This window comes from Rhinolophus ferrumequinum, chromosome 15, assembly GCF_004115265.2.
Source record: "Rhinolophus ferrumequinum isolate MPI-CBG mRhiFer1 chromosome 15, mRhiFer1_v1.p, whole genome shotgun sequence".
Classification (NCBI taxonomy): Eukaryota; Metazoa; Chordata; class Mammalia; order Chiroptera; family Rhinolophidae; genus Rhinolophus; species Rhinolophus ferrumequinum.
The window spans coordinates 40748588-40770389 of record NC_046298.1 but is presented as its reverse complement, the minus strand read 5'-3'; the positions used below and the strand labels follow the sequence as shown (position 1 = coordinate 40770389).

At 51.8% G+C, this 21802-nt stretch overlaps 2 protein-coding genes and 1 long non-coding RNA gene across 7 annotated transcripts in view; 2 read left to right on the top strand and 1 right to left on the bottom strand.

Annotated features, from left to right (window-relative positions):
• The window catches only part of KCNN4 (potassium calcium-activated channel subfamily N member 4), a 13603-nt gene extending 7308 nt beyond the window's left edge, over positions 1-6295 (top strand). The window contains exons 4-9 of the mRNA XM_033129407.1: positions 344-479; positions 2693-2803; positions 3155-3273; positions 3669-3738; positions 4959-5126; positions 5500-6295. Of these exons, the coding sequence (XP_032985298.1) occupies positions 344-479; positions 2693-2803; positions 3155-3273; positions 3669-3738; positions 4959-5123 (601 nt within the window). The 3' untranslated portion in view covers positions 5124-5126; positions 5500-6295. The remainder of the gene's footprint in view (positions 1-343; positions 480-2692; positions 2804-3154; positions 3274-3668; positions 3739-4958; positions 5127-5499) is intronic.
• LOC117035530 (uncharacterized) lies at positions 5768-15644 on the bottom strand. 2 transcript variants are annotated; one of them, XR_004425207.1, is made up of 3 exons: positions 15514-15644; positions 12972-13110; positions 5768-5900 (listed from the first exon to the last, which is right to left on the bottom strand). It is a non-coding gene; the product is annotated as an uncharacterized LOC117035530 (long non-coding RNA). The 2 variants fall into 2 exon arrangements; XR_004425206.1 differs by lacking the exon at positions 15514-15644 and adding an exon at positions 15302-15360.
• The window catches only part of SMG9 (SMG9 nonsense mediated mRNA decay factor), a 19462-nt gene continuing 13104 nt past the window's right edge, over positions 15445-21802 (top strand). The window contains exons 1-5 of one of the 4 annotated variants that reach the window (XM_033129397.1): positions 15445-15497; positions 18379-18534; positions 20860-20934; positions 21022-21286; positions 21377-21474. In XM_033129397.1, coding sequence (XP_032985288.1) covers positions 18385-18534; positions 20860-20934; positions 21022-21286; positions 21377-21474 — 588 coding nt within the window. In that variant the 5' untranslated portion in view covers positions 15445-15497; positions 18379-18384. The other 3 variants (XM_033129396.1, XM_033129398.1, XM_033129395.1) reach the window with 3 other exon arrangements.

The window sequence follows — 21802 nt, the reverse complement described above, 5'->3', positions numbered from 1 at the left end:
CCCCTGCCAGGGTCTGACGAGTGTTTCCCGGCTGGGTTTCTGCCCCTTCTCAACCCCTCAACCACACGCTCCAAATACAGCAGCCCTGGTAGCCTCGCTAAAACCAAACAGGCTTTGGAATCGGCTGCACCCAGGTTCAAATCCCACTGCCCAGAGTGGCTGAGCATCTTGCCCAGCTCACACAGCAGACGGGAGGCCAGGCAGGCTCTCCAAAGCCCAGAACTTACTGGCTTTTCCTCTCAGTGCCTCTCTTGGGATTGTAGGTGTGTATTAGGAGAGGGTATCAATCACCACGGGCACCCCTAGGAATTGGGTTTCAGCACTAACTCACCCTTCCCCACAGGCAGACTGTTAATGCCACTGGACACCTTTCCGACACGCTCTGGCTGATCCCCATCACGTTCCTGACCATCGGCTACGGGGACGTGGTGCCCAGCACCATGTGGGGCAAGATTGTCTGCCTCTGCACCGGGGTCATGGTGAGTGCAGCCCCTCACAGGCCCTACCCTTGTTCCGAACGGCTAACCCCTGCCCCCAGGGAACCATGAAGCCAATGCAGGCAATCACCCCCGAGAAACTTGGGTGCCTGGACCACCTCTTGGCCCCAGTCCCTCTGCAGGACACAAACCCCCAGCCCCATTTCCTTTTAAAATCCAGGAATCCATCCCTGAAATCCTTGCTTTCTGCGGAACCTAGGACCCCAGCGACACAGGGCACACGGGCCACTAACTTCCCAGGCCCATTTCCTTCTGGAATCCAGGAATCCAGCCCTCAGCCCCATCATCAAAGCTCACGCATCCTGCCCGCCCCGTCACTCTCCCAATCATCTAGGACTCAGGGACCTGCTTTCCCAGCTCTGGGCTCCTCCAGGACCCAGAAATCCAGTTTCCAGCTTCCACCAAGGTTCCAGTCTAATCGTGGGGCCGGATCCTGCTTCTGCCACTTCCTAACTGGGAGCCAGCCATATATCTCTCTGGGCCTCAGTTTCCTCACCTATAAAATGAGATGCCGATACTAGTGTACTCCTCATGGGGTTTCTGAGGAGATTCAATGAATTAAAACATGTAAAGGGTCTCAGGCAGTGCCCAGCACACAGGAAATACTGTACATGGCTCAGGGGATGGGGACGGGGGGGGGCTGTTATTGTAAGTGGTCCCCGGCATCTACCATCCCCACCCCAGCTCCTGTCCCCAAGGATGAGGCAGAGGCTCTTTAGTGCCAGATTCATTCCTCCTCCCCGGAGTTGGCCTCCTCCTGAATCCAGACAACCACCCCTTACCCTTCATAGACCCAGGTATCTTGTTCCACCCCTACCACTCCCAGGACCCAGCCCCCAATGCCTTGGCCTTCACCTCCCCAAGAGATCTGGCTACCTTTACCCGTAGGGACGCAAGCTGCCAGGACATGTTGAATCCCCAAGCCCTGGGCCCACTGGTGATGGATGGGCTGGCGGGTAACTGACACACACACACACACACACACACACACACACACACACTCACACTCACGGAGGTTTTGTGACAAGAGGTGCAGAGACTCAGCCAGGGCAACACTCCCAAAGGGTCAGGGCCACTCACGGCTACCTGGGACCTCCTCCCTCATTTGACAAAGGAGAAACTGAGACCTAGAGAGAAGGCAACTTGCACTAGAGCTCCCAGCCCACTCCCGGCCGAAAGGCTCCATGGCGCAGTGGAATGATGATAGCTAACTTCAGGGCACCACTCTGCGCCGGTCTCTGCTCTAAACACTTCCCAGGGGTTAACTTACAGAGTCCACAGGGTAATGCAGCCCATGTTACAGAGAAGAAACCGAGGCACTGAGAGATGAAATAACTTGCTGAAAGCTGAGCTCAGAACCCAAGCAGTCGTGGAGGTCATGTTTCTAGTAAACTGTTCTGAGTGGTGAAGAGCAGAAACACACAGGGTGGGGGAGGCTTCAGAAAGATTCCTTCTAACTCAAGGAAGAATGAGCAGGTGCCTCAGAGCAGTTGGGATTTGATGGCCTCTGAGGATCAAAGGCCTTGGGAGCAGGAGAGGAGAATGAGTGTTTGGACCCAGGTGCTCAGGCAGGTGAGGCAGCGTGAGGCTGGGGCTGAGCTGTCTGGGAGGGAGGCCAGGCAGAGGACGGCGGCCCAGGCCTGGGAAGGCCTTGGAAGCTGGGCTGACATCTGGGGCTGGGGGAGCCTAGATTAGGGTGAGAGGAGCCGTGTCAGAACTGGGCTTAGATGTCCCTGGGATCAGGGTGGGGTGTTTGGGAGGCTGGAAATGGTCCAGGAGGAAGAGGATGGGGCCAGAGCTGGGCAGAGGTTGTGGGGGTGGGAGGGTGAGGGACACGCTGGGTGACCTCGTGGCCGACTGGGTGTGAGGAGTGAGTAGGAGCCCGAGGTCTGCCCCTCGTCCAGAACCAGCCCTTCTCCCCTCCTCCAATCGTACCCTTAAAGAAAGAGAACACTCTGATGGTGTAAATATTGTGCACAAGAGTTGGTCTCAGACACATGATTTCTGGTCCTAGCTCCACCCCTTGGAGCTCTGGGACCTTGCTTCTCTCTGAGCTTGTTTGCTTGTCTATCAACCAGCGGTGGTTGTGCCTGACTTCTGTGGCTGTTGGGAGGGCTCAAGCAGAGAAGTGGTGGCACAGGACGGGCCTACAGAGCCCCACAGCCCTTGGGTCATAGTGCCTGCTGTGTCCACAGGGGGTCTGCTGCACTGCCCTGCTGGTGGCCGTGGTGGCTCGGAAGCTGGAGTTTAATAAGGCTGAGAAGCACGTGCACAACTTCATGATGGACATCCAGTATGCCAAAGAGGTGACAACCGGCCTACACAGGAGTCCCAAACCCAAATCCTTCAGGCATCAGACCTAGGAGTCCAGCCCCCAGCCCTTCCTCCCTCAGGCCCAGGAGTCCAGGCCCCCGGCCCTTCCTCCCTCAGACCCAGGAGTCCAGGCCCCCGGCCCCTCCTCCCTCAGACCCAGGAGCCCAGGCCCCCGGCCCCTCCTCCCTCAGACCCAGGAGTCCAGGCCCCCGGCCCTTCCTCCCTCAGACCCAGGAGCCCAGGCCCCCGGCCCTTCCTCCCTCAGACCCAGGAGCCCAGGCCCCCTCCTCCCTCTTCCCAGAACGTAGGGTTCTATGCACTGACACTGTGCCATCCACCCCCAGATGAAGGAGTCGGCTGCCCGAGTGCTGCAAGAGGCCTGGATGTTCTACAAACACACTCGCAGGAAGGACTCTAGAGCTGCCCGCAGGCACCAGCGCAAGCTGCTGGCCGCCATCCACACGTGAGGGCCGGGGTGTGTGTGTGTGTGTGTGTGTGTGTGTGTGTGTGTGCACGCTCACCCACATCCACGTCCCCTCTCTGCACGGCATGTGTGTGTACACGCCTGCACACCCATGTGTGACTGAGCAGATGTCTGCCTGGACCTCAGTGACTGTCTGTGACAGTTGATCCTGCGTGTCTCGGAGTGTCTGTGGGTCCAGGCCACTTTGTGTGGGCCTCGAAACCTGGGTCACTACGTGCTGGGGGGACTCATGGGTGCAGCCTCCCACCCCTTCAGCTCTCTGGGGACTTTTCTTCTTTGTACTGTGGGTCTCTCCTCCCCTATCACTCCACCGAACTAGGGCCACATCTGGGGACAAGGCTTATAGGAAAACTGACCCCTACTTCTTCCCACAGGTTCCGCCAGGTGCGGCTGAAACACCGAAAGCTCCGGGAACAAGTGAACTCCATGGTGGACATCTCTAAGGTACCAGGATCCGGTGGGGAGCGGGTCTGGGAGAGGAGGGAGGTTGGAGCCGTGGGCAGGGAAATCTGGCCCTGGAATGGGGAACACTGGCCGGGGCCTGGCTCACATCGGCACTCGATAAAGGTTTGTGGTTGAATGAATGAAGGATGCAATACAGACTTTCCTAAAACCATGTAAGGTACAGAGATCCCTTTAAAACTCAAAAAAAAAAAGAAAAGAAAAAGAAAAAGAAAAGAAACTGCACAAAGAACTCCAGTGTTTGGTTTTAAATTATTTTTATTGTCAAGTTACTTACATGTGGACGGATATAAAATTCCTTCCAACTCCGACTCTTATACAATAATAAAACCAAAGCAAATTTACAAACCAAGTTCAAACATGGAAAACCAATAATTAATTAACAAGTGACACGGGGGAGGGTGACATTGTTTCAGTAAAATTCAATGTCTGCTGCTGCTGGGAAGAGGGGCCTTCACCTCCCTGGCCAAGCAACTCAGCCTGCCCACCTCCTGCTGGGACCCCTTGATTCCACCAGTGCTCAGGGACGGTGACGTCTCCTTGGCTTGACTCACAGCATCTTTTGCTTATCTGGTGGCTTCTCATTAGTCTGCGACAATTCAAACAGTGGCCCTGGGCACCAATGGCACAGTAAACATAGTCACCGATCCAGGCTCTCCACTGCAGGGCAGGTCTCAGTGAAGAGGTGGTGGCCTAGATCTGCCAGATTTGGCCGGTGATTGTTTCCAAAGATTATCGAACCAAAAACAGAATAAAAGAATTCTCATAGAAAGTTCACATACACTCAAGGAGGAAGCTGTGAATCCTGTTTTGAGAAGGCAGTGAAAAGGCTACGTGGAGTTTGAAGTCAGGCATGCAGTTCCACAATTGGGCCGACTACGTCGTAGGCCCTATTCTAGGTGCTGTCTTGGGCGTGTCAGTTAACTGCGCCAGGCCTCAGTTTCCTCAGCTATAGTTACGAACAGGATTCTCACTCCTCATGGCTTTTAGGATTTTGTACTTTTAGGATTTTGTACATGAAAAGCACCTAGCCAAGTAGCTGGGGTGTGACAGGAGGTCGATAAATGGAGCCTTATTACTGAGGATAATCATCCTTATTATCGAGGGCCTGTAAGGAGTTAGTGTGCTGGTTGTGTCGCCTTACTCCATGGGACAGGGTGGGGGTACCCAGCTCCGATACCTCCCACCCTCTCTCCACCCAGATGCACATGATCCTGTGTGACTTGCAACTGGGTCTGAGCAGCTCACACCAGGCCCTGGAGAAGCGGATTGACGCACTGGCAGGAAAGCTGGACACCTTGACCGAGCTGCTTAGTACTGCCCTGGGGCCACAGCAGCTTCCAGAACCCAGCCAGGAGGCCACGTAACTGGTGAGGAGGCTGGGACTTGGGCAGGAAAGCATTCTGGAGGAAAGGTGCCTGTGGCCAGCACCCCATATGGCGAAGGGGATTGGGGATGCAAGGCCACCCTTTCCTTTCTGCTCTGGCTGTGTCTGCAGGAAAGGACCCCAAGTTCAGGGCTTGCCAGGCAATGAAGGAAGGAGACATTTCTTCTCCCCTTCGCTGACCCTCAATACCCTCTCCCTCTTTCTTTCTTTGGTCTCTGTCTCTGGGCACATTCTCTGGTTCTGTCCAAATGTCCAGCTGCCCATCTCTTGGTGTTGGGTATACCCATACTCTTCCTTCCTCCTGTCCACTGGTTTCTGGCCTGCTGGTCTATCCATCTCTCTGTTTGTCTCCCCAGGACCCACGAAGGAAGAACCAGGCTATTTTTCCCAGGATCGAGGTCAAGGACATTCTCCCTGCTACTCCTGACCCAGCCCCATGAATAAAGCACCTCAAGTGCAAGGACCTAAGGGGGCCCCCACCTTAGGGTGGGCTGACTTGCTGAGGCTGCTGGAAGGGACACTAGCTGAAGGAGGGAGGCCGTGACCCACCCCTGAGGCCCCAAATAGGAAACCGATCACCACTACCCCTCACCGTGCTGCTACAGATGACCTCCACCTTTCAGTTAGAAGTGGAGGTTCCTGGGGGCTGGGACAGCTGGGGCCCAGAGTCCCTGATCCCCGGTGCTTCAGTTACCGCTGGACGGTTGAGCTGAAGGATCCAGGCTTGCGGCTGGGACAAGGCAGGAGGTGGCGCCCCCTGGTGGGAGAGCAAGAGAACACCCGTTTTTCCAGAGTTGCAGAGAATATCCTCAGGAGGAGGTGGTGAGAGCCGGGAGGAGATGAAAAGGGTGGCGCAGCTCACCAGTCTCTGCTCTACTTTGTAATAAAGGTTAAACAAGGACAGAAGTTGCTGTTTCTTCTAAACATATATCCACACTCCAAACAGGCAGGTCATCCCGTGGAAGGCCCTTACCCTGCCCGTCTGAAGCTGTTTCCCCATCTATAAAACACAGGCCTCCAGTAAGTGCCCTCCCAGGTCTATAGGCTGGGGCGTCCTCAACAACTCCCCCCGCCCCAGATCTGAGAGCAAAGGCTTCGAATTCTGGCAGATCCTGGCTCTGCCATTCACTGGCTGTGTGATTTGGGGCCAGTGGCTTCAGCTCTCTGAACATTTGATCTCACCTGCAAAATGGGGCCACCCCTCGCCCCCATGCAGCTGCTGTGAAGATTAAAACGGAGTGGCACAGAGGGTCGGGCATTCAGTAAGAAGCAATACATGAATGACCCTTTGTATTATTACTGTGGGTTTTCAGACAATGGGTGGCTGCCCTTTTTATTTTTTCTGCTGCCCTATTCCCCTTCTCACATCAGAACCTAGATGACAACCCTGCCACCCACCAGGAGACTAGCAGGACCCCCGAACCATCCTTTCACATCTGCTAGGCCTCAGACGGGAAAAAGGGAGGGGATTGACACTTCCAGAGGTCCTACTGTACACCTAGCTCTGCTCCCTTTTTATAAATCACCACAAGCCCTCGCCCAGCCCTCCCTACCCCACTGTACAGATACAGAAGCTGAGGTTTCAAGAGGAGCCAGGCCTGGAAGCTGGGAACCCGGCTGCAGGGCGCAGATTCACACCCAGCCTGTCCCACTGCTGAGCCCTCCCTCTGTGCCCTGTTGGAGGTGAGTCCGTGGCGAGTGGCCTTAGGGCTGGAACCCAGGTCTCACTTCCCGCAGCAGCTTCATTCCACTTTGAGAAGCTGATTCATCCGCGCTTCCCTGGATTTGCGGGGAAGCCCTGGCTGCCGGTGGTCATCCTCCCCTGCTGAGCTATCTTTGGATTTCCCTGCAGTCCACAGCCAGCCTCGCCCTCAGCCCTGCTAAACTGGGGCCTGCACCACCCACTGCCAGACGGTCCTTCCTCTAGCCACCAACCCACTTGGGGAGTAAAGGAGACAGGAACCAGACAAGACCTCCGAAGACATTTCCACCCTGCAGGAAACCCTCCTCAAAGTGTCACCAGGTCCCCTGCCAAACTCATTCCTCCAGGACCACTTTCCTCACCCCACCCCCCTTCAGCTGGCCAACTCCTTCCTACTCTTGCTTTAGGCTTCGGTTTTAATGTCCCCTCCTCCAGGAAGCCCTCTACGAAGCTCCCATAACCCCATGAACCTGACTCTATCACAGTAATATTTATTGGGCCAAGTACCATGTTAAGCCCTTTGTATAAATGATCTCACAAAATCTCTACAAAAGAAGGCAAAGTGGGTTCTGTTTTACAGATAAGGAAACTGAGGTACAGTGAGATTAAGAAACCTGTCCAAGGCCATAGCAAAGAGGTGAAGGCGCTGGGATTTGACCCAGGCAGCCCAGCTCCAGAGCCCCCAGCACTCGGCCAACTGGCCTGTTCAGGCACTTGGAGATCATTACATCATATTTTCATTTTTGTTCACTATTGTGTCCTCAATGTCACAGGCGGGCCTCCATCAGTTTCACTGAATGAACACACTGAATACCTGGGGTGACCCTAAGCCCCTCACTTTGTACTGCATGTTGGTTTCCACTGAGACAAGGTAGGAACTGGTTAGAAGGGGCTTTTGACTAAGAAGCTAAGAGAATACATGAGAGATTCCTGTTCAGAATTATCTCAGGTCTGCCCCCCACGCCCGCAACTGCCACCATTCTCCTCTGTGGGCGCAGGTCCTGACACCCCCCCCCCCCGGCAGTTTTTGCACTCCCTTTCACAGAACCCTTACTTCCTGAAGGCCCTGTGCCAGGGGCTGGGGCTGCAGGCATGAGTCAGAGAGCTCTGTCCTCAGGCTCAGTCTCATGGGGACTTGTGGCCACTTCCCTCTCCCACTTGTTTCGCCTGCACTCCCATGAGGACGGGGTGGAAAAAATGGGTCCAGAGAGGGGTTTACCAGGGTTAGAGAGCCATCCAGGAGCTGAAGTGGGGTCCAAGCTCTGGTCTCTCCCCTTCCACGCACCCCCAGCCCATCCCCCAGGACCTAATAATCCCCAGACTTGACTGGGCCCTGCCCGCGCTCAAAACCCTTTCGTGTGCCCCTCACCTGCCCTTCTGTTAAAGTCTTGCTCTGAAGCCTAGCTCATTTTTCCTTTTATTATGTAAGATCCGTTTTATATAAAGTACACAAATTTTAAATGAAGTCTCAATGAATTTTTACAAATGCATTCACCTGACTAGCAACCACTCAGATCAAGCTAGAAATGTCCAGGCTCCTAAATGCTCTCGTTCCCTCCCAGCCGATACCCTCCTCCATTCAGTATTTGCTTCTTGGGCTCTGCACCATGGCTGAGCGACCCATCCAGGCTACTCATTCTTCTGCACTGCAGAGTAGTGTTCCATTGTGTTAACACACCCACACGTGTCACCTGGAGGGGCTCTTCAAGGTTCTGCCTGCCCCACTCAGGGGTCCCCTATTCCTGGCTGCTAACTATTAAGCAAACAGTTCCTACTTGTGGGTTTTCCCCACACTAAGTAATTCTCGGACACCAGCTGTGAGTCCTGCAAGAATAACATAGCGAGATTTTGTTGACTGTGAAACTCAATCCTGACTCGATCTACCTGGAGATGGGTCAACTTCCTATCCTGGAGATAGGATAAGGGCTCAGTCCCACAAGATGGCCCCACCACACACTTCGGCCACCAATCACAAGTCCAGGTTGTCACCTGTGCTTCTCGTCCTGGTGTGGAATTAACCCTTGGTCGTTCGCAAAAGGTGAAAGCACTCATAGACTCCACAAAGGAAGTTTTTCTTCCAGTTAGGGCAGAGACAGAATGCCCATGGCAGTGTCCAAAGATGACGGCTGCCTTGGGTAGCAAAGAGAGAAACACCGCGGGGGGTGGGGGTGGGGTGTCGCCCGGGCAGAGTCCGGAGTCTGAGAGTGGACAGGGCACCTAACTTCAGGTTCGCTTTTTCTCATATAAGAAACGGGGAGTCAGTCAGGCAGGTTTGAGGGCTGACATTCTTCCTGGGGTCTGGTCTGTTTGAAGACAATGTTATCTCCGGACTCTGGACTCGGCCTCTGCCATAGCAGCCTGGGACTTTAATGCGTTACCAGTAAAAACTGCAAGAAGTTGTAAATTGGATTCCAGTGTCCGGGCGCCTGAGAATTAAGAAATTGCTCTTTCCCAGGTTAGGATGTTGTTCATTAACAAGGTGTGGGTGGCCTTGAGAAAGGGAACAGACAGAGTTCTTCAGTTAATCGGTGAGGGGAGAAACAAAGAGAAAACAGATGAACATCAGGATGGATCAAACCGCAAACAAACTAGGTTTAATTACAGGTGGCTGGACAGCGAGCTATGCAGTGAGTTAAACTGCAAACGAGCTGAGTCCAACTGCCTTATTCCCTGAATTTCACCCTTACACTTCTGATTAACTTGCAATAGATCAGAGGTTCTCACAAACCCTCCCTCGGGTTCTATTCATTTGCTAGAGTGGCTCATAGAAACTCAGAGAAACATTTAACTGACTAGATCACTGCTTTATTATAAAAGGATAAAACTAGGAATAACTGGATGGAAGAGACGGAAAAGGCAAGGTGTGGGGAAAGGGCGCGGGGCTTCCATACTCTGACTGTGCCCCTCTGCCCGCTTTCCACATGGCCACCAAACCCAGAAGTTCTCTGACTCCCCTCCGTTTGGGCTTTTGATGTAGGGTTCATTAGTCATAGTTGATTAAATCGATGGCCGTTTAGCAATTGATTCAACCTCCAGTCCCTCTCCCCTTCTGGGAGGGAAAAGGGAGCAAACCCTGTAATCATATGGTTGGGTTCCCTGGCAACTAGGCCCCATCCTTAGTGGGTGCTTTTCAAAATCACTTCATCAACATAACAAAAGACACCCTTATCACTCTCATCACCAAAAATTCCAAGGGGTTTTAGAGTTCTGTGCCAGAAACTGGACAAGGACCAAATGTATGTTTATTATTATATAAATCACGGTATCATGGCTGTTCCTGCCCTGGGGCTCCTCTTTCTTCCAAACATTCTTTGTCTTAACTGCCCACCACTTTCCTCTCCCTCTTGCCCCACCCACTTAGAACAAACACCGCCAGTATTTGTCCAGTTCTTTATTAAGGTCCATAAAGGAAGCCGTATTATCTACATCAACAACAGATTGGCAGTCCAAGGACCTGTTTTGAGCTTTGATGCTGCATGGAATAGCTGCCAACATATAAAAACCAGGGGCATGGTTTTTACAATTTGGAGGGGATATTAAATGATAAGACTCTCCTTTCTTTTACCAGGATGAGCTGGCCCTTCTTCAATTCAATTCCAACCCCTCTCTCCACCTTTACCCTGTCTGTACCCCTCTCACCTCCTTGAGGACCCGGTTCCCAAGTCTCCTCCACTCTCTAACACGCCCATCAGCACACAAACATGCTGTGATTTCTCCCATCTGAAAAATATCCCACTGGAACTTTAAGCACTTTAGAGACGCCATTATCCTTATAGTTCACTATGTGTTCACCAAACTGCAAAACATCTGGAATTGAAATTCAGTCTTTTAGATACTGAAAATAACCACCATGAAAAAGAACCAGTAGGAAATCCTTTAGAAGTTCTTATAGAGCAAAATCCTGTTACACGCAACAGTATGGAAGACTTTGACAGACATAAAGTGCTAAGGCAGCCACACACAGACCTGCCATCAGACGTCATCTCTATAAAGGTCAAGAGCAGGCACAACTAATCTAGTGACTACAATCAGATCAGTGGCTGCTCCTGGAGTGGGGGGAATTGACAGGGAAAGGGCACGAGGGAAATTTCCGGGTGTTTGGAAGTGTTCTCTATCTTGACCTGGTTCGTAGCTACATGATTATATATATTTACAAAAAATGCATTGACCTATACCCTTAAGATCTGTGCCCTTATGCACTTTATCACATTTAAGTTACAATCCAACAAAAAAAAAACAAAAAAAAAAAAACAACAAAAAAAGAAAAGGATAAAAAAAGTACTTATAAACTTATCTTTATAAAACGTGTATGCTATTGAGAAGTTTCCATAACACAGTTAGACTGGGGATAAAAAAGCCATGTTTTTTTCATGGTAGACCTCATGTCCACCTCCAGCCATTCCCCCGTATCTCTGCTCCCTTAGTCGAGCACCTTCTCTTTGGAACCCTTTGCTCCCTTGGCACCAGTCATTACCTCTCCTGAAGTTCCTGCTCCCTCTCAGCAACTCTCTAAGAGGCTGGTCGTTTCCCTGGTCCCCAATGTGGGGGGCCCCAGGGCCTGGTCTCTCTCTCTCTCCTCAGCCTGGATGGTTTCCGCAAAACTCAGGGCTTTAAATATCTATATATTAACAGCTCCAAAACTTAGCATATGTCTATAATTATTGATAAAATAATAGGACATCTGAGATTTGTTTTCAAAAAGAAAAAAGGAAACTGCAGGAAAAAGTGTGCTTTGATGTGGCAGGGGACAATAGATGAAACCAGACAAGTAAAATGTAGAAAACTGTCAATTCTGGGTGATGGGTACATGGGAATTCTTTATACCCTAATACCTCTGTGTGTGATTTTAAAAAGTCAGTAAAAATTCTTACCTACAAACCCTGGCTTTTCCTAACTGTGACCACTTAACTTGAGGTCCAACGTACATCTCCAAGTTAAGAAGTTCAAAGCTTATCGATTTCCCATCAAGACTACTCTCCCCGTCTTGGTAAAAAGCATCACTTTTCAGGCAGTTGGTCAGTTCCGTAACCTTTAGGATAACTTTCAAGTCATCCCTGATTCATGCTTCCTCTCACACAACTCTCTTCCTGAGTCACCATCATCTCTCGTCCAGGCAGGAATACCAGCTTCCTCATCTGTTTCCACCCCTGCGCAGCTGCAGGCCATTCTCCTCACAGCAACCAGCACTGTTTTCATTTAACTTTTTTTGTGCATAGATAATAGTTACATGGTTCAAAACCATAAAAGTCTTAACAAGTCTTCCTCACAGCTCTGATCCATATCTGTCTGTAACGCGCACCTCTACAGGCAACCACTATTAATTCTTAGTGTTCACCAGAGAAATCTTTATAAAACATACATCGCAACACGCTGCGCCTTGCTCACAGCCCTCCAATGGCTTCCTGTTACACTTGGAAGTTAATTCCAAAGCCCTTACTGTGGCCTGAAGACCCCATGTGACCTAGCTCTTTCTATATTTCCATCCCTAAGTAACCCGACCTCTTCCCCTCGCTCTGCTCCAGCCAGGCTGTTCACCTGGACAATCCTTAAACAGCCAGGCCCCAGGCCCACTCCACCTCCTCTGGGGTCTTTCCACTTCCTGTTCTTCAACCTCTTCACATGGCTCATGTCCTTCTTTCAGGCCTCTGCTCCAATGCTACCTCCTCAGAGCAACCTTCTCCTGAGCACCTGTCACTCTCTGTGACCTCTGTCACTCTCCATTCCCTTATCCTGACCTTTTCTTCCAAGCATCTTTTACCTGACATCATCTACCCCATTAGAATGTCTGCTCGCAGAGGGCAGGTGCTCTGGCCCATTCACTATTGGATCTCCTACCTACAGCCATGCCTGGTGGATGACTTGAGTTCCATAATTCATTCATTATATGAATGAATAAGTGAAATGAACAGAGAAATGAATTAAGACATGGACACATCATTTGGCAATGGCTCTCAAGATTCGTAATGCGTGTATCCTTTCACCCAGCAATTCTACTTCAAACAAAATATTCTACTCATAATACTATCAGATACATGCAATCAGATGTACAAGGATATTAACTGCGGCAAACGCTTAGAAGAGCAAAAATGAAGAATACAAGCAGTCTCTGGTGCTTGACTGACTCACCATTAGGCAGGCTGCCCGATGCCAGTGAAAAAACGTGGGCTTGCCCTGGAGACAGGCTTCGGTTTGAATCTCTGCCCTGCTGCATCCCGGCTATGGCGCTGTCAGTAAGGGCCTTTTCTTTCAGACTCATTTTCTACATCTGTTAAACAGGGAGGAGGGAAGGTTGTAGTGATTTATGTAAAACAGAGCCTGGTACACAGTGGGCCCGTGGTCAATGCCAGGCTCCTTTTTTTCTCTTTTTAAGTCATTTCTACCTCTGACGGTTGCCCAGATGTGAAAGTGTCATAGAGAGTGAGCTGGGGTTAAGAACTTCAGATAAGAAAAAGATATGACCTGGGCGTCAGGTTGGCTCAGTGGTTGGAGCGCAGTGCTCATAACACCAAGGTCACCAGTTTGATTCCCACATGGGCCAGTGAGCTGCACCTCCCACACACACACACACACACATAACTAGATTGAAAACGACATGGAGCTGATGGGTCCTGGAAAAACATAGCTCCCCAATATTCCCCCCCAAAAAAAATATGACCTGAAATAAAGATGCAAAAAAGGGACACTGACAGACATAATACAAAGATGGCCTGCCATGTGTATCTCCTCTAAACACCCACAATCTTCTGGAGAATCCATAAACAACCGGACTCTCAACTCAGTCTGTGTGATGGGTGTTTTCACCCAGCCTGTGGCAGCCTGGAGAAATGGTTCCACCTGGCACCAGTGCTGAAACAATGGCAGCAGGGATGAGGCTCAGAGGACAAGCTCAGAATCAATCACTATCATTATCATCGTAAATCACAAAGTAAGGACAACATGTAGTGCTACAATGCACCAGGTACTGTTCAGGGCACTTTCACCCATTTAACCCTGCCAGTTACATCATAAGGTGCTGTCACCTTCCCATTTACAAATGAGAAGATAGAGGCAGAAGGTTAAGGAACTTGGCCAAGGTCAGCGCCTTAACATGTGCACCTCGGCTTGAACCGGCCCGGTTGGCACCCCCATAGGAGAGGTTTCGCTGGGTCAGCGGCTTCACCTTTCCTTGACCGACCTACCTACAGCTTAACAATAGATCATCCTCCTGAGGCTCGAGCTTGGAATGTCTCTTGTCCCACCCAGTTCCCTGTTTTAGAAAATTACCCTGAGACTTACGATTGCTACCCTTAGGCTTATTGATCACAATGGTCTATCAGGCTACTCCCATCACTGTTCCTGGACAGATGACCCAAGAGCTATTGCCAGAGGGAAGGCTCTATGCAGACCCCCAGAACCATCCTGTAGCTTCTGGAGGAACACCCAGATTTTCCTTTAAATACCCCAAGCCAGACTGAGAAAATTAAGGCAGTTTTTGGAGGTGTTAACCCGCTGCCTTCTCAGACCACCCCTGCTGTTAATAAACGGCTTATTCTATAACCCAACCCCTGTGTGGGTCTGTTGGCTGAGCGGACTTGTTTGGCCTCTGGTTTCAGGCTCAAGCTCTTAAGCAACTACAGCGCTTTCCTGTAACAGTGGCTCCAGAAAGAAACTGGGAGCTGATGCTTTAGGAATGGAATATGGAAATGAAAGTAGGTTTGTTTTTACTATGTACCCTGTTGGCTTCTTGTATTTGGTCAGAATGTACGGTGTATTCCCTGTTCAAATATAATTTTAAAAATTTTAAATAAGATTTCGAATGAAAAATGGTAAATTCTCCCAGTCACCTATACACCTATGAATAGACCATAGATAACTTTCCTCTTGAACAGGCTTTCATTCCCGTTGGTGACCACAGGCCCTAAGGCCCGAGCCCTTTGGACTGCGCCAGTGCTGTGCACAGGCCGCGTCCTCGGCCCGGTATGCCTTTTTGGCGTGTACAGGGCTCCACCAGCAGGCATCTGAATTTTCGACCCTTGACTAAATTCCCTACCCCCCCACCAGGCCCCCGAGAATTTAATACGTGGTCCTGATCCCACCAGTCCCACCAGTTCGCCTCTCTCATGGCTTCAGAATAAAGCCTGACACTGGCGCCCCTTAGGGCCCGACCTGACCATTCCTGCTGCCTCACCTCCCACCTTGGGGGAACTCGAGTCCAAGCCAGGGTTACTTCTCCCGGGTTCTCCCTCTCCCTGGAGTGCCCTTGCCCCCCCTTCACGGTCCAACCGGACCTGCGCCCTTTCCTAAGCGGTTTGAACCCCTGCCTCCCTCCACAGAGGCGCACACTCTGCCAGCGGACACGCCAGGTATGATTCATCCCTGAGTGCTCAGCACTCACTCAGTCCAGCACATTGAAATTCCTCCCTGCCGCCCAACCCCACCGCATCCCGCCAAAACCACTGACGAGGCGGGACTCGAACCTGAGATCTCCGGAGCCGCCCCTTCTGTATTCTCTGCACACCCACGCCTGCCCCCCCCCACCGACGCGCACGCGTACTGAGGCGGCGCCGCAGCGCCCTCCCACCTCCGCTCTGGTATCCGCATGCGTGCTGAGGCCAACCACCTCCAACAACGCATGCTCAGCTGGGTGCTCACGCTCGCGGGACCCGAGCTCAGGTTGGCCCCGCGATACCTCTTCCTCCTTCGGGCGGGCCTTCCCTGGGTGCCGCTTCCGGGATGCCCAGGCCGGTTCCGGAGTGACCGGTGCCGGTTCTCTGCCCCCCTCTTCGGGCCTCCTGGCCCCCCAGACGCCATTTGCAGGCAGGTAGCTGGTGGTGGAACCTCCCCGCCTTCACCCCACTCCACCCCACCCCACCCCCCCGTCACGGAGAGCGCGCGCCGCGCCCCAGAAACCAATCAGCAACCGCCTTAGGTAAGGGGCCCGCGCGAGGCACGCGCACCCACGGGGTGCGGGGCGCGTTCCAGGGTCCGCCCCCTTCTCGACCGTTAAACGGGCGCGCGGACGCTGGTGGGTGTGCGGAATGGAATAGACAGCCAAGGGTGGTCCGTAAAATGCTGGGTTGGCGGGAGTGGGGTGGGGAAGAGACGTTAACCTGTAAATAGGAACTTCGGTTCTGGGGGACCCTAATGGAGAGGACCTATAAACTGGCCATAAAGTACTGCGAGGGTCCACCCAATAACGTGTCAGAGAAGCTTCAGTTCTGGAAATACTCTCTCAGAAGTGCCTGCAAACAGACCATTAAATACTGGGGAGGTACTCCAAATACTGTGTAAATAGAAACTTCAGTTGTGGGGTTCCCCATAGGAGGTATGGATACCTAATTATGAGGAATTCCCCTGAGTGATATATAAACTCATCAGTTCTAGGGGAGGCCGCATAGAGGAACCTGTAAATACGTGTTTAAGTGCTAGAGAGTTCTTAGAAAAATGTGTAAATAAAAGCTTGAGTTCTGAGTGGGGGCCTGCGTCATTTGGGTGGGCGTAAATATGGAGTTAGGAATTGGGAGTAGTTTGCAAGTAGACACTTAGATTCTGGGAGATCCCAAAAAGGGGTGTGCGAAGAGATGGTTAAGTACTGAGGAGCCTCCCCTGACAAAAGAAAAAAAGAACTGTGTAATTAGGCTCAGTTTCTGGGCGGTCACCGTGAGAGTCCCATAAATAGACGTTTAAATGGACTGGCTTTATATGTTTTGGGGGAACCCCCAAAGAAGCCTAAAACAACATTGGGAGTCCCCAAATTGCATGTAGGTGGACTCTCATTCTGGGGAGTTCCTCATATGGTCTGTTAAGTAGACTCAAAACCCAGTGGAAGTTCCTAGAATAACGGGGAAAACACTTGTTTGCATGGGAAGAGGGTCCCCATAGGCACGGAAACAGCTTAGTGCTGGAGCAGAATCCCGGTGGAGGCGTGAAAACAGACTCCTGAGCACTGTGAGGTGTTCAGAATAATGTGTAAACGGACACTTACTTGCCAGGGAGGAAGGAGGGAGTTCCAAGTTCTGAGGGAAATCTCCAAGGGAGACTGTAAACAGTCATTTAAGTGCTGAATGAATCATTTCCATAAGTGTCTGTAAACAGAACTTACCCTCCTCCATCTCAATAGGCAGTTTCCATCCCAGTTTGTGGCTCCGGAAGGGGTCAGAGCTGTGAGAGGGGAGCTAGACAAGCCCTGGCCTGGCTAGCGAAATGACTCCTGCATCCTGTAAACCTATACTTCAGTTCCAAAAAGAGTCTCACAGGGATCTACTAATGTCACTATGTACTGGGATAGGATTGGAGGGGATTCACAGAATGATTGAAGAGGCATTTAAGAGTTAGCTGAGCAAGAGTCAACAACTTTATTCTGTAAAGGGCCAGGGAGTAACTGTTTTAGACTCTGCAGGCCATGCTGTCCCTATCTCAACTACTCAACTAGCCACTGAATCAAAGCCGTGGACAATTTAAATTGATGGCTGTGTTCCAATAAAACTTTATTTACAAAAACAAGGCAGACCAAATTTGGTCTATAGGCGGCAGTTTGCCAACTTGACCCTTGAGCTATAGCAGATGGCCTTATAGCCCTGCATACAGAGTTAAGTACTCAGACTTCCCTAGGATGATGTATAAACATCTGGGGAAACTCCCTAGGGACCTGCAAACAGATACTTAAATGGTCAGGAGTGGGCCATGTAGGTAGCTATACATTTTATAACATCTTCATCTAATTTAAACAGTGGGGAGACTTTGGAGTGTAATGGATGGTAAACATCATCGGAAGGTAAACAGACACTGAAATGTAGAGGGACACCAGATGAAAATAGGCCCTTAAGTCCTGGAGCTCCCCCACCCCCACATGCCAGTAATGGGTAATCAAAACAGGAGTTGTCTCACTAGAGATCCTGTTACTGATTTGTAAAAAAAAAACCAAAAAAAAAACAATTACTGCAATTTGAGAAAGAATGTCCCATCTATGTGACCCAGCCCCTATGAATTATATTTATGTTGGGACAAAGTAATTAATAGTTGGCAGTAGTTTTGGCTGCAAGTAGAAGTTACTTGTTTCTCACTGCATCCAGAGGTAGACAATTCAAGGTTAATAGGGAACCCCAAACTTTGTCTCTTGTTCTACCATGCCTTCCATGAAGTTGCCTCACAGTTCAAGATGGCTGTTTGAGCTCCAGCCTCCACACCCACATTTCTTCCAGCCAGGAGGAGGAAGGGGCAAAAGGCATGTGCCAGCATCTGTGAAGGAAAGTTTCTGAAAGCTGCCAGAGCACTTCTGGTGTCATGCCGTTGGCCAGAAAGAACTTAGTCACATGGGCACACCTCACTGCAAATTAGGCTGAGCATTGTATTCTGGATAGTCATGTACCCAGCTCAGAACTTGGGGTTTTATTTTTTTGGAAGAAATGAATGGACATTGGGAGCAGCTGGCAGTCACTGCCACAGCTACAGACGGAGCTCTTTTGAAAGGAAGTGCTCGTTTACAGTCTGGGATGAACCATCTAGAGTGGGGAAAACTCTCTTCGCCCCGGAATTGACCTCTTTCTCTCTGTAGGTGACCATGTCTGAGTCTGGTCACAGTCAGCCTGGGCTCTATGGGATAGAGAGGCGGCGACGGTGGAAGGAGCCTGGCCCTGGCGGACCCCAGAATCTCTCTGGGCCTGGTGGTCGGGAGAGGGACTACATTGCACCCTGGGAAAGAGAGAGACGGGTGAGTTTCTAGTCCCATGGGCAGCATTTGTGTATCCACTCATTCCACAAATATTTATTGAGCACCTACCATGTGCCAGGCACTAGTCTAGGTGCTGGGTGTATATCTGAGCAAAACCGACTGCCCTCATGGAGTCAGAGGGTAGAGAGTTGACACGGGGCCGTCTTAGATGAGGTGGTTAGAAAGAGAAGGCCTCTCTGAAGAGGTGACTTTTGAGCAGAGACGTGATTGAGGTGAGGGAACAAGCCATGGCAAAATCTGAGTGAAGAGCTTTCTAGACAGAAAACAGCAAATGCAAGGCCCTGGCCTGTATCTGGTGTGTTCAAGGAGTAGCCAGGAGGCCAGTATGGCTGCAGTGGATGAGGAAGGAGGGAAAGTGATAGAAGGATGAGGTCGGAGAGGTAACGGGGCCAGCTCATGTAGGACCTGGGAGGCCTTGGAAAGGACTTTGGATTCCACTGAATAAAGGTGGCATTGGAGCGTTTGAGCTGAGAGGTGCCGTAAGCTCATGTTTTATAAAGAGTTATGTGGTAGTGCCAAGAAGTGTTTGTATTTGCGCAGCATGCAGTGCGCTGGCACTGCAAGGTGCTTTACGTCCTTGGGTTTTCCCGAACCCTTACAGCTGCCCCATGCAACAGAATCTGTGCTAGATCGGATTTTCACTATTGAGGAAAATGGGCCTCAGAGGGGAAGGCGCTTACCCATTCAGTAAACTTTGGGGCCAGGACTTAAACCCAAATCCAGCCCCAAGTGCAGCACCATCTGCCTGCTGCAGAGTGTCCTGGCCTGGAGTCAGAGCCGAGGTGTGCGCCCAGCTCCTGCCTCGCTCTTCTCCTGTGCTAGGTGACCTATCGCCAGAATGTGCCCCTTGGGTTCTTTTTCCAGGGCCCTTCCCACCTCAGAGCTGTTTGGTGGCGTGGAAAAAGTTAACAGTTGGTACCAGTTTTTGAGTCTTAAAACTGCGAACATGAAGAACAGTTTATTCACAGTGAGCTGGGCTCTTGCTTGTCCCTCCCTTTGGGTGGCACATCAGTGAGAACACAGAATCTTCCTTCCACACGCATGTTCCTGGGGAATGTTACCGTCTTCCTACACCTTCAGCTTCAGCCCCTGAACAAGCAACTCCCAAATCCCAGTTTTGTCTCTGACTTGGCCACTGAGCCCTGGCAGCCTCCCAACTGGCCGGTGGCCTCCTCACATCCTCCATGTCCCCTGCTGACCTCAGCGTCTTCTGCCATTTGTCCTCCCAGTGTCAATGGCAACCCATTGGGTCTCATCCTGAACACCTCCCCGTCCCCCCGACCCCACACCGTTCAGGCACCGGGGCTGCACGTGGTGCCTCCCGAGTGTATCTCCCCTCCATCATCTCCGCCCTCACGGCCTCGTCCCCGCTGTCATCCACTCCTCTCGGGACCTTCTCCCCTCTCCCGCCCTGGCCAGCTGGAAGCCCACAGCCTTTCCTCTTTCAGGAACTGTCCTTTCCAAAGCACTTTCGTATCCTTTTGTTTGTTCTTCACCAGAGGCCAGTGGAATGAGCGGGATTTAAATAAGAATCTTCAATATATGGGTGACGAAATAGACCAGTGAGGGGTCAAGACTCGGAAGTTAATCAAGGAACCAGAGAAGGCACAGGACTCAAACCCAGGTCTCTCCCTCTTCTCAAGCAGCTTGGGGGTGAGTCAGAAGAGGCGTGAAGACGGCAAGCTGTGGGAATCAGTCCACGGGCTTGGCCAGTGCAAGAGCAGAGCTGAGGAGAAGAGGGTGAGGAGAGCAGGCGCTATCAGCAGCTCTCAGATAGTGAGCACCTGCCATGTGTCAGATGCCACACGGGCATTTTATGAGCTGTGTCTTCTTTCAGACTCATAATAGTCCTGTGAGGAAGGAATTCCTATCCCCACTCGCCAGATGAGGCAACAGGTCCAGGGTGACGGTAGTTCCTCATCCAAATCCATACAGTAAGAGGCAGAGCCACGTCTGAACCAAGATCTTTCTAGCTCCCGAGCCCTTGCCCCTTCCACCTGGGCTTGTCATCTAGCAGAGGCAGCTGCACAGAGCGACTGACAGCGTAGTTCTGGAGCCAGGCTGTCTGGGTTCAAATTCTGGTCTCATTGCTTATTGGCTGTGTGACCTTGGGCTAGCCAGTTAACCTCTCTGCGCCTCAATGTCTTCATTTGTAAAGTGGAGATAATAATATCTGTCTCGCAGGGCTGTTGGTAGGACTGAGGGAGTTAATACATGAAGGCATTTAGATTAGTGCGTGGTGCACAAAGGCCTCTGGAGTGGCCAGGGGCGCCCCTCCTGAGTGACTGCCCTCCCTCACCACAGGATGGCAGCGAAGAGACAAGTGCATCGGTCATGCAGAAAACCCCCATCATCCTCTCAAAACCTCCAGCAGAGCGGGTGAGCAGGGAAGAATCTTCGGAAGGGGAGGCTGGGAACAACTAGGCCATGGATCTCTCACTGACTGGAACCTTCTCCCTCCCGTAGTCAAAGCAGCCACCACCTCCTGCAGCGCCTGCTGCCCCGCCTGCCCCAGCCCCTCTTGAGAAGCCCATCGTCCTCATGAAGCCACGGGAGGAGGGGAAAGGGCCTACGGCCCCAACAAATGCCTCGACTCCCGAGGGCACCGCCCCGCCACCCCCTGCAGCCCCTGCGCCACCCAAGGGGGAGAAGGAGGGGCAGAGACCCACACAGCCTGTGTACCAGATCCAGAACCGGGGCATGGGCACGGCCGCGCCGGCGGTCATGGACCGTGAGTTGGGGCTGAACAGACACCTGTTGGGAGTCGGAGCCCCGTCTCACAGACCCTCACCACGCTCTGTCTCCTGCTTTGTGTTTCCAGCTGTCGTGGGCCAGGCCAAACTCCTGCCCCCAGAGCGCATGAAGCACAGCATTAAGTTGGTGGACGACCAGATGAATTGGTGCGACAGTGCCATTGAGGTACAAGGGGGGGGTCTCCTCCTACATGAGCTTCTGCAGGTCCCACACCCTCCCCCCTGCTGCCCCTCCCTCCAGCCTCGGGTAGGCAGCACCAGACCAGACAGCTTTCAGGCAAGTGCAGCAGCGAGAGGGAATGGATCCGAAAGCTCTCGCTGGCCGGAGCCGAGTTTCAGTAGCCTTCACTAGCTCAGCTGGACCGGTTGCTAAAGGACCAAACTACTTTGGTAGTGATTGGCCAAGAGGTACTCCCACTACCACCTAGATGCCCGGTGGGTCCCCTGTACCATCCCACAGCAGGGCGGCCTCCTGGATCCTGCTTTAGTCCCCC